A 12642-nucleotide genomic window follows, 5' to 3' on the forward strand; every position below is an offset into this window, starting at 1 on the left:
TAAGATGTGGTGATGTAAGATGCAGTGATGTTAGATATGACAGTGTAAGATGTGGTGATGTGGAATGGGGCAATGTAAGAAGTGGTGATGCAAGATGCGGTGATATTAGATGTGGCGGTGTAACATCTGGCGATGTAAGATGGGGCGATGAAAGATGCAGTGATGTAAGACACAGTGATGTAAGATGGGGTGATATAAGATGCGATGATGTTAGATGTGCTGATGGAGGAAATGGATGTAAGATGTGGCGATATAAGATGAGGTGATGAGATGTGACACTGTAAGATGTGTAGTTGTGGGGAAGTAAGATCTAGTGAAGTTCCATGTGGCGATGTTAGGTGCAGTGATGTAAGATGCAGTGATGTAAGATGTGACGATGTAAGATGAATGAAGTGATGTAAGATGCGCTGTTGTTAGATGTTTCAGTGTAGGATGTGGTGAGGTAAGATGCAATGATGTTAGAAGTGGTGGTGTAAGATGTGATGAGGTAAGATGCAGTGATGTTAGAAGTGTCGGTGTAAGATGTGGTGACGGGGGATGGGGCAATGTAAGATGTGGTGATGCAAGATGCGGTGATGTTAGATGTGGCTGTGTAACATCTGGTCATGTAAGATAAGGCGATGAAAGATGCAGTGATGTAAGATGCAGTGATGTTAGAAGTGTTGGTGTAAGATGTCTTGAGCTAAGATGCAGTGATGTTAGAAGTGTCAGTGTAAGATGTGGTGAGGTAATATGCAGTGATGTTAGAAGTGGCGGTGTAAGATGTGGTGATGTAACATGCAGTGATGTAAGATGTGACGATGTAAGATGTGGTGATGTAAGATGCGGTGATGTTAGAAGTGGCGGTGTAAGATGTGGTGAGGTAAGAGGCGGTGATGTTAGAAGTGGCGGTGTAAGATGTGGTGATGTAACATGCAGTGATGTAAGATGTGACGATGTAAGATGTGGTGATGTAAGATGCGGTGATGTTAGAAGTGTCGTTGTAAGATGTGGTGAGGTAAAATGCGGTGATGTTAGAAGTGTTGGTGTAAGATGTGGTGAGGTAAGATGCAGTGATGTTAGAAGTGTCGGTGTAAGATGTGGTGATGTAAGATGTTTCATTGTAAGATGTGGTGAGGTAAGATGCGGTGATGTTAGAAGTGGCAGTGTAAGATGCGGTGATGTAAGATGTGGTGAGGTAAGATGAAGTGATGTAAGATGAAGTGATGTAAGATGCGGTGATGTTAGATGTTTCGGTGTAAGAAGTGGTGAGGTGAGATGCGGTGATGTTAGATGTTTCGTTGTAAGATGTGGTGAGGTAAGATGCAGTGATGTTAGAAGTGTCGGTGTAAGATGTGATGATGTAAGATGCAGTGATATAAGATGTGGCGATGTAAGATGAAGTGATGTAAGATGCGGTGATGTTAGATGTTTCGGTCTAAGATGTGGTGAGGTAAGATGCAGTGATGTTAGAAGTGGTGGTGTAAGATATGGTGAGGTAAGATGCAGTGATGTTAGAAGGGTCGGTGTAAGATGTGGTGATGTAAGATGCAGTGATGTAAGATGTGGCGATGTAAGATGAAGTGATGTAAGATGAGGTGATGTTAGATGTGCTGTTGGAGGAAATGGGGATGTAAGATGTGGCGATGTAAGATGAAGTGAGGTAAGATGCGGTGATGTTAGATGTTTCGTTGTAAGATTTGGTGAGGTAAGATGCAGTGATGTTAGAAGTGGCGGTGTAAGATGTGGTGATGTAAAATGCAGTGATGTTAGATGTGTCGATGTAAGATGTGGTGATGTGGGATGGGGCAATGTAAGCTGTGGTGATGCAAGATGCGGTGATGTTAGATGTGGCTGTGTAACATCTGGCGATGTAAGATGGGGCGATGAAAGATGCAGTGATGTAAGACACAATGATGTAAGATGGGGTGATGGAAGATGTGGTGATGTAAGATGCAGTGATGTTAGATGTGTCGGTGTAAGATGTGGCGAGGTAAGATGCAGTGATGTTAGAAGTGGCGATGTAAGATGTGGTGATGTAAAATGCAGTGATGTTAGATGTGTCGGTGTAAGATGTGGTCATGTGGGATGGGGCAATGTAAGCTGTAGTGATGCAAGATGCGGTGATGTTAGATGTGGCTGTGTAACATCTGGCGATGTAAGATGGGGCGATGAAAGATGCAGTGATCTAAGACACAATGATGTAAGATGGGGTGATGGAAGATGTGGTGATATAAGATGCGATGATGTTAGATGTGCTGATGGAGGAAATGGGGATGTAAGATCTGGTGAGGTAAGATGCAGTGACGTTAGAAGTGTTGATGTAAGATGTGGTGATGTAAGATAAAGTGATGTTAGATGTGTCGATGTAAGATGTGGTGATGTGGAATGGGGCAATGTAAGATGTGGTGATGTAAGATGCAGTGATGTTAGATATGACAGTGTAAGATGTGGTGATGTGGAATGGGGCAATGTAAGAAGTGGTGATGCAAGATGCGGTGATATTAGATGTGGCGGTGTAACATCTGGCGATGTAAGATGGGGCGATGAAAGATGCAGTGATGTAAGACACAGTGATGTAAGATGGGGTGATATAAGATGCGATGATGTTAGATGTGCTGATGGAGGAAATGGATGTAAGATGTGGCGATATAAGATGAGGTGATGAGATGTGACACTGTAAGATGTGTAGTTGTGGGGAAGTAAGATCTAGTGAAGTTCCATGTGGCGATGTTAGGTGCAGTGATGTAAGATGCAGTGATGTAAGATGTGACGATGTAAGATGAATGAAGTGATGTAAGATGCGCTGTTGTTAGATGTTTCAGTGTAGGATGTGGTGAGGTAAGATGCAATGATGTTAGAAGTGGTGGTGTAAGATGTGATGAGGTAAGATGCAGTGATGTTAGAAGTGTCGGTGTAAGATGTGGTGACGGGGGATGGGGCAATGTAAGATGTGGTGATGCAAGATGCGGTGATGTTAGATGTGGCTGTGTAACATCTGGTCATGTAAGATAAGGCGATGAAAGATGCAGTGATGTAAGATGCAGTGATGTTAGAAGTGTTGGTGTAAGATGTCTTGAGCTAAGATGCAGTGATGTTAGAAGTGTCAGTGTAAGATGTGGTGAGGTAATATGCAGTGATGTTAGAAGTGGCGGTGTAAGATGTGGTGATGTAACATGCAGTGATGTAAGATGTGACGATGTAAGATGTGGTGATGTAAGATGCGGTGATGTTAGAAGTGGCGGTGTAAGATGTGGTGAGGTAAGAGGCGGTGATGTTAGAAGTGGCGGTGTAAGATGTGGTGATGTAACATGCAGTGATGTAAGATGTGACGATGTAAGATGTGGTGATGTAAGATGCGGTGATGTTAGAAGTGTCGTTGTAAGATGTGGTGAGGTAAAATGCGGTGATGTTAGAAGTGTTGGTGTAAGATGTGGTGAGGTAAGATGCAGTGATGTTAGAAGTGTCGGTGTAAGATGTGGTGATGTAAGATGTTTCATTGTAAGATGTGGTGAGGTAAGATGCGGTGATGTTAGAAGTGGCAGTGTAAGATGCGGTGATGTAAGATGTGGTGAGGTAAGATGAAGTGATGTAAGATGAAGTGATGTAAGATGCGGTGATGTTAGATGTTTCGGTGTAAGAAGTGGTGAGGTGAGATGCGGTGATGTTAGATGTTTCGTTGTAAGATGTGGTGAGGTAAGATGCAGTGATGTTAGAAGTGTCGGTGTAAGATGTGATGATGTAAGATGCAGTGATATAAGATGTGGCGATGTAAGATGAAGTGATGTAAGATGCGGTGATGTTAGATGTTTCGGTCTAAGATGTGGTGAGGTAAGATGCAGTGATGTTAGAAGTGGTGGTGTAAGATATGGTGAGGTAAGATGCAGTGATGTTAGAAGGGTCGGTGTAAGATGTGGTGATGTAAGATGCAGTGATGTAAGATGTGGCGATGTAAGATGAAGTGATGTAAGATGAGGTGATGTTAGATGTGCTGTTGGAGGAAATGGGGATGTAAGATGTGGCGATGTAAGATGAAGTGAGGTAAGATGCGGTGATGTTAGATGTTTCGTTGTAAGATTTGGTGAGGTAAGATGCAGTGATGTTAGAAGTGGCGGTGTAAGATGTGGTGATGTAAAATGCAGTGATGTTAGATGTGTCGATGTAAGATGTGGTGATGTGGGATGGGGCAATGTAAGCTGTGGTGATGCAAGATGCGGTGATGTTAGATGTGGCTGTGTAACATCTGGCGATGTAAGATGGGGCGATGAAAGATGCAGTGATGTAAGACACAATGATGTAAGATGGGGTGATGGAAGATGTGGTGATGTAAGATGCAGTGATGTTAGATGTGTCGGTGTAAGATGTGGCGAGGTAAGATGCAGTGATGTTAGAAGTGGCGATGTAAGATGTGGTGATGTAAAATGCAGTGATGTTAGATGTGTCGGTGTAAGATGTGGTCATGTGGGATGGGGCAATGTAAGCTGTAGTGATGCAAGATGCGGTGATGTTAGATGTGGCTGTGTAACATCTGGCGATGTAAGATGGGGCGATGAAAGATGCAGTGATCTAAGACACAATGATGTAAGATGGGGTGATGGAAGATGTGGTGATATAAGATGCGATGATGTTAGATGTGCTGATGGAGGAAATGGGGATGTAAGATCTGGTGAGGTAAGATGCAGTGACGTTAGAAGTGTTGATGTAAGATGTGGTGATGTAAGATGCAGTGATGTTAGATGTGTCGGTGTAAGATGTGGTGATGTGGGATGGGGAAATGCAAGATGCAGTGATGTTAGATGTGGCGATGTAAGATGTGGTGAGATAAGATGTGGCAAGGTAAGATGCAGTGATGTAAGATGCAGTGATGTTAGAAGTGGTGGTGTAATATGTGGTGAGGTAAGATTCAGTGATGTAAGATGTGGCAATGTAAGATGAAGTGATGTAAGATGCAGTGATGTTAGATGTGTTGATGTAAGATGTGGTGAGGTAAGATGAAGTGATGTTAGATGTGTCGATGTAAGATGTGGTGATGTGGAATGGGGCAATGTAAGATGTGGTGATGTAAGATGCAGTGATGTTAGATATGACAGTGTAAGATGTGGTGATGTGGGATGGGGCAATGTAAGAAGTGGTGATGCAAGATGCGGTGATATTAGATGTGGCGGTGTAACATCTGGCGATGTAAGATGGGGCGATGAAAGATGCAGTGATATAAGACACAGTGATGTAAGATGGGGTGACATAAGATGCGATGATGTTAGATCTGCTGATGGAGGAAATGGATGTAAGATGTGGCGATATAAGATGAGGTGATGAGATGTGACACTGTAAGATGTGTAGTTGTGGGGAAGTAAGATCTAGTGAAGTTCCATGTGGCGATGTTAGGTGCAGTGATGTAAGATGCAGTGATGTAAGATGTGACGATGTAAGATGAATGAAGTGATGTAAGATGCGGTGTTGTTAGATGTTTCAGTGTAGGATGTGGTGAGGTAAGATGCAGTGATATTAGAAGTGGTGGTGTAAGATGTGATGAGGCAAGATGCAGTGATGTTAGAAGTGTCGGTGTAAGATGTGGTGATGGGGCAATGTAAGATGTGGTGATGCAAGATGCGGTGATGTTAGATGTGGCTGAGTAACATCTGGTCATGTAAGATAAGGCGATGAAAGATGCAGTGATGTAAGATGCGGTGATGTTAGAAGTGTTGGTGTAAGATGTCTTGAGGTAAGATGCAGTGATGTTAGAAGTGTCAGTGTAAGATGTGGTGAGGTAATATGCAGTGATGTTAGAAGTGGCGGTGTAAGATGTGGTGATGTAACATGCAGTGATGTAAGATGTGACGATGTAAGATGTGGTGATGTAAGATGCGGTGATGTTAGAAGTGGCGGTGTAAGATGTGGTGAGGTAAGAGGCGGTGATGTTAGAAGTGGCGGTGTAAGATGTGGTGATGTAACATGCAGTGATGTAAGATGTGACGATGTAAGATGTGGTGATGTAAGATTCGGTGATGTTAGAAGTGTCGTTGTAAGATGTGGTGAGGTAAAATGCAGTGATGTTAGAAGTGTTGGTGTAAGATGTGGTGAGGTAAGATGCAGTGATGTTAGAAGTGTCGGTGTAAGATGTGGTGATGTAAGATGTTTCATTGTAAGATGTGGTGAGGTAAGATGCGGTGATGTTAGAAGTGGCAGTGTAAGATGCGGTGATGTAAGATGTGGTGAGGTAAGATGAAGTGATGTAAGATGAAGTGATGTAAGATGCGGTGATGTTAGATGTTTCGGTGTAAGAAGTGGTGAGGTGAGATGCGGTGATGTTAGATGTTTCGTTGTAAGATGTGGCGAGGTAAGATGCAGTGATGTTAGAAGTGTAAGATGTGATGATGTACGATGCAGTGATATAAGATGTGGCGATGTAAGATGAAGTGATGTAAGATGCGGTGATGTTAGATGTTTCGGTGTAAGATGTGGTGAGGTAAGATGCAGTGATGTTAGAAGTGGTGGTGTAAGATATGGTGAGGTAAGATGCAGTGATGTTAGAAGGGTCGGTGTAAGATGTGGTGATGTAAGATGCAGTGATGTAAGATGTGGCGATGTAAGATGAAGTGATGTAAGATGAGGTGATGTTAGATGTGCTGTTGGAGGAAATGGGGATGTAAGATGTGGCGATGTAAGATGAAGTGAGGTAAGATGCGGTGATGTTAGATGTTTCGTTGTAAGATGTGGTGAGGTAAGATGCAGTGATGTTAGAAGTGGTGGTGTAAGATGTGGTGATGTAAAATGCAGTGAAGTTAGATGTGTTGGTGTAAGATGTGGTCATGTGGGATGGGGCAATGTAAGCTGTGGTGATGCAAGATGCGGTGATGTTAGATGTGGCTGTGTAACATCTGGCGATGTAAGATAGGGCGATGAAAGATGCAGTGATGTAAGACACAATGATGTAAGATGCGGTGACATTAGAAGTGTTGATGTAAGATGTGGTGATGTAAGATGCAGTGATGTTAGATGTGTCGGTGTAAGATGTGGTGATGTGGGATGGGCAAATCCAAGATGCAGTGATGTTAGATGTGGCGATGTAAGATGTGGTGAGATAAGATGTGGCAAGGTAAGATGCGGTGATGTAAGATGCAGTGATGTTAGAAGTGGTGGTGTAAGATGTGGTGAGGTAAGATTCAGTGATGTAAGATGTGGCAATGTAAGATGAAGTGATGTAAGATGCAGTGATGTTAGATGTTTCGTTGTAAGATGTGGTGAGGTAAGATGCGGTGATGTTAGAAGTGGCGGTGTAAGATGTGGTGAGGTAAGATGCAGTGATATTGGAAGTGTACGTGTAAGATGTGGTGAGGTAAGATGCGGTGATGTTAGAAGTGGCGGTGTAAGATGGGGTGAGGTAAGATGGGGTGATGTAAGATGAAGTGATGTACGATGCAGTGATGTTAGATGTTTCGTTGTAAGATGTGGTGAGGTAAGATGCGGTGATGTTAGAAGTGGCGGTGTAAGATGGGGTGAGGTAAGATGGGGTGATGTAAGATGAAGTGATGTACGATGCAGTGATGTTAGATGTTTCGTTGTAAGATGTGGTGAGGTAAGATGCGGTGATGTTAGAAGTGGCGGTGTAAGATGTGGTGAGGTAAGATGCGGTGATGTTGGAAGTGTCCGTGCAAGATGTGGTGAGGTAAGATGCGGTGATGTAAGATGAAGTGATGTACGACGCGGTGATGTAAGATGAAGTGATGTAAGATGCAGTGATGTAAGATGCGGTGATGTTAGATGTTTCGTTGTAAGATGTGGTGAGGTAAGATGCAGTGATGTTAGAAGTGGTGGTGTAAGATGAAGTGATGTAAGATGCGGTGATGTTAGATGTTTCATTGTAAGATGTGGTGAGGTAAGATGCAGTCATGTTAGAAGTGTCAATGTAAGATGTGGAGATGTGGGATGGGGCAATGTAAGATGTGGTGATGTAAGATGCAGTGATGTTGAATCTGGCGATGTAAGATGGGGCGATATAAGATGGGGTGATGAAAGATGCAGTGATGTAAGACACAGTGATGTAAGATAGGGTGATGTAAGATGTGGTGAGATAAGATGCGATGATGTTAGATGTGCTGGTGGAGGAAATGGGTGTAAGATGTGGTGACATAAGATAAGGTGATGTGAGATGTGACACTGTAAGATGTGTAGATGTGGGGAAGTAAGATCTAGTGAAGTTCCATGTGGCAATATTAGGTGCAGTGATGTAAGATGTAATGATGTTAGATGCAATATAAGATGAGGTGATGTGGCATTGTAAGATGCGATGTTGTAAGATGTGGTGATGTTAGATGTGACGATGTAAGATGCAGTGATGCAAGATGTAGTGATGTAAGAGATTGCAATGTAAGATGCAGCAATGTAAGAAGTGGCAATGTTAGATTTGAGGATGTAAGATGTGGTGATCTGAGATGTGGGGGTGCAAGATTGTGCAATGAAAGATGTGGTGATGTAAGACGCAGTGATGTAAGATGTGGTGATGTTAGATGTGACGATGTAAGATGCAGTGATGTAAGAGATTGCAATGTAAGATGTGACAATGTAAGATGTGGCAATGTTAGATTTGAGGATGTAAGATGTGGTGATCCGAGATGTGGGGGTGCAAGATTGTGCAATGAAAGATGTGGTGATGTAATATGCAGTGATGTAAGATGTGGCGATGTAGGATGAAGTGATGTAAGATGCCATGATGTTAGATGTTTCAGAGTAAGATGTGGTGAGGTGAGATGCGGTGATGTTAGAAGTGGCTGTGTAAGATGCAGTGATGTAAGGTGCAGTGATGTAAGATGTGGTGATGTAAGATGAAGTGATGTAAGATGTGGTGATGTTAGATGTTTAGTTGTAAGATGTGGTGAGGTAAGATGCAGTGATGTTAGATGTTTCGGTGTAAGATGTGGTGAGGTAAGATGCAGTGATGTTAGAAGTGTCGGTGTAAGATGTGGTGATGTAAGATGCAGTGATGTAAGATGTTTCGTTGTAAGATGTGGTGAGGTATGATGCGGTGATGTTAGAAGTGGCAGTGTAAGATGCGGTGATGTAAGATGTGGTGAGGTAAGATGCAGTGATGTAAGATGAAGTGATGTAAGATGTGGTGATGTTAGATGTTTCAGTGTAAGATGTGGTGAGGTAAGATTCAGTGATGTTAGAAGTGGCGGCGTAAGATGTGGTGATGTAAGATGCAGTGATGTAAGATGTGGCGATGTTATATGAAATGATGTAAGATATGGCGATGTAAGATGAAGTGATGTAAGATGCGGTGATGTTAGATGTTTCGTTGTAAGATGTGGTGAGGTAAGATGCAGTGATGTTAGAAGTGGTGGTGTAAGATGAAGTGATGTAAGATGCGGTGATGTTAGATGTTTCATTGTAAGATGTGGTGAGGTAAGATGCAGTGATGTTAGAAGTGGTGGTGTAAGATGTGGTGAGGTAAGATGCAGTGATCTTAGAAGTGTCGGTGTAAGATTTGGTGATGTAAGATGCAGTGATGTTAGATGTTTCGGTGTAAGATGTGGTGAGGTAAGATGTGGTGAGGTAAGATGCAGTGATGTTAGAAGTGTCGGTGTAAGATGTGGTGATGTAAGATGCAGTGATGTAAGATGTGACGATGTAAGATGAATGAAGTGATGTAAGAGGCGGTGTTGTTAGATGTTTCAGTGTAAGATGTGGTGAGATAAGATGCAGTGATGTTAGAAGTGGTGGTGTAAGATGTGGTGAGGTAAGATGCAGTGATGTTAGAAGTGTCGGTGTAAGATGTGGTGATGTAAGATGCGGTGATGTAAGATGCGACGATGTAAGATGAATGAAGTGATGTGAGATGCGGTGTTGTTAGATGTTTCAGTGTAAGATGTGGTGAGGTAAGATGCAGTGATGTTAGAAGTGGTGGTGTAAGATGTGGTGAGGTAAGATGCAGTGATGTTAGAAGTGTCGGTGTAAGATGTGGTGATGTAAGATGCGGTGATGTAAGATGCAACGATGTAAGATGAATGAAGTGATGTAAGATGCGGTGTTGTTAGATGTTTCAGTGTAAGATGTGGTGAGGTAAGATGCAGTGATGTTAGAAGTGGTGGTGTAAGATGTGGTGAGGTAAGATGCAGTGATGTTAGAAGTGTCGGTGTAAGATGTGATGATGTAAGATGCAGTGATGTAAGATGTGGCGATGTAAGATGAAGTGATGTAAGATGCGGTGATGTTAGATGTTTCGGTGTAAGATGTGGTGAGGTAAGATGCAGTGATGTTAGAAGTGGTGGTGTAAGATATGGTGAGGTAAGATGCAGTGATGTTAGAAGTGTCGGTGTAAGATGTGGTGATGTAAGATGCAGTGATGTAAGATGTGGCGATGTAAGATGAAGTGATGTAAGATGTGGTGATGTTAGATGTGCTGTTGGAGGAAATGGGGATGTAAGATGTGGCGATGTAACATGAAGTGAGGTAAGATGCGGTGATGTTAGATGTTTCGTTGTAAGATGTGACGAGGTAAAATGCAGTGATGTTAGAAGTGGCGGTGTAAGATGTGGTGATGTAAAATGCAGTGATGTTAGATGTGTCGGTGTAAGATGTGGTCATGTGGGATGGGGCAATGTAAGCTGTGGTGATGCAAGATGCGGTGATGTTAGATGTGGCTGTGTAACATCTGGCGATGTAAGATGGGGCGATGAAAGATGCAGTGATCTAAGACACAATGATGTAAGATGGGGAAATGGAAGATGTGGTGATATACGATGCGATGATGTTAGATGTGCTGATGGAGGAAATGGGGATGTGAGATGTGGTGAGGTAAGATGCGGTGATGTTAGAAGTGTTGATGTTAGATGTGGTGATGTAAGATGCAGTGATGTTAGATGTGTCGGTGTAAGATGTGGTGATGTGGGATGGGACAATGTAAGATGCAGTGCTGTTAGATGTGGCGATCTAAGATGTGGTGAGATAAGATGTGGCGAGGTAAGATGCGGTGATGTAAGATGCAGTGATGTTAGAAGTGGCGGTGTAAGATGTGGTGAGGTAAGATTCAGTGATGTAAAATGTGGCAATGTAAGATGAAGTGATGTAAGATGTAGTGATGTTAGATGTTTCGTTGTAAGATGTGGTGAGGTAAGATGCAGTGATGTTAGAAGTGGTGGTGTAAAATGTGGTGAGGTAAGATGCGGTGATGTTAGAAGTGTCGGTGTAAGATGTGATGATGTACGATGCAGTGATATAAGATGTGGCGATTTAAGATGAAGTGATGTAAGATGCAGTGATGTTAGATGTTTCGGTGTAAGATGTGGTGAGGTAAGATGCAGTGATGTTAGAAGTGGTGGTGTAAGATATGGTGAGGTAAGATGCAGTGATGTTAGAAGGGTCGGTGTAAGATGTGGTGATGTAAGATGCAGTGATGTAAGATGTGGCGATGTAAGATGAAGTGATGTAAGATGAGGTGATGTTAGATGTGCTTTTGGAGGAAATGGGGATGTAAGATGTGGCGATGTAAGATGAAGTGAGGTAAGATGGGGTGATGTTAGATGTTTTGTTGTAAGATGTGGCGAGGTAAGATGCAGTGATGTTAGAAGTGGCGGTGTAAGATGTGGTGATGTAAAATGCCGTGATGTTAGATGTGTCGGTGTGTCGGTGTAAGATGTGGTCATGTGGGATAGGGCAATGTAAGCTGTGGTGATGCAAGATGCAGTGATGTTAGATGTGGCTGTGTAACATCTGGCGATGTAAGATAGGGCGATGAAAGATGCAGTGATGTAAGACACAATGATGTAAGATGGGGTGATGGAAGATGTGGTGATATAAGATGTGATGATGTTAGATGTGCTAATGGAGGAAATGGGGATCTAAGATCTGGTGAGGTAAGATGCGGTGACGTTAGAAGTGTTAATGTAAGATGTGGTGATGTAAGATGCAGTGATGTTAGATGTGTCGGTGTAAGATGTGGTGATGTGGGATGGGGAAATGTAAGATGCAGTGATGTTAGATGTGGCGATGTAAGATGTGGTGAGATAAGATGTGGCGAGATAAGATGCGGTGATGTAAGATGCAGTGATGTTAGAAGTGGCGGTGTAAGATGTGGTGAGGTAAGATTCAGTGATGTAAGATGTGGCAATGTAAGATGAAGTGATGTAAGATGCAGTGATGTTAGATGTTTCGTTGTAAGATGTGGTGAGGTAAGATGCGGTGGTGTTAGAAGTGGCGGTGTAAGATGTGGTGAGGTAAGATGCAGTGATATTGGAAGTGTCCGTGTAAGATGTGGTGAGGTAAGATGCGGTGATGTTAGAAGTGGCGGTGTAAGATGGGGTGAGGTAAGATGGGGTGATGTAAAATGAAGTGATGTACGATGCGGTGATGTAAGATGAAGTGATGTAAGATGCAGTGATGTTAGATGTTTCATTGTAAGATGTGGTGAGGTAAGATGGGGTGATAATAGAAGTGTCATTGTAAGATGTGGTGAGGTAAGATGTGGTGATGTGGGATGGGGCAATGTAAGATGTGGTGATGTAAGATGCAGTGATGTTGAATCTGGCGATGTAAGATGGGGCGATGTAAGATGGGGCGATATAAGATGGGGTGATGAAAGATGCAGTGATGTAAGACACAGTGATGTAAGATAGGGTGCTGTAAGATGTGGTGATATAAGATGCAATGATGTTAGATGTGCTGGGG

General features: G+C 42.8%; 1 protein-coding gene across 1 annotated transcript; it reads right to left on the minus strand.

Moving 5' to 3' along the window:
* Positions 1–5236: 5236 nt before the first annotated feature.
* LOC138259555 (mucin-22-like) lies at positions 5237–8110 on the minus strand. The gene has a single exon (XM_069207379.1). It carries the CDS (start codon positions 8108–8110, stop codon positions 5237–5239), a length of 2874 nt encoding a protein of 957 aa, XP_069063480.1.
* Between the last annotated feature and the right edge of the window lie 4532 nt (positions 8111–12642).

The sequence above is a fragment of the Pleurodeles waltl genome, chromosome 9 (assembly GCF_031143425.1).
Source record: "Pleurodeles waltl isolate 20211129_DDA chromosome 9, aPleWal1.hap1.20221129, whole genome shotgun sequence".
In the NCBI taxonomy this organism is placed as follows: Eukaryota; Metazoa; Chordata; class Amphibia; order Caudata; family Salamandridae; genus Pleurodeles; species Pleurodeles waltl.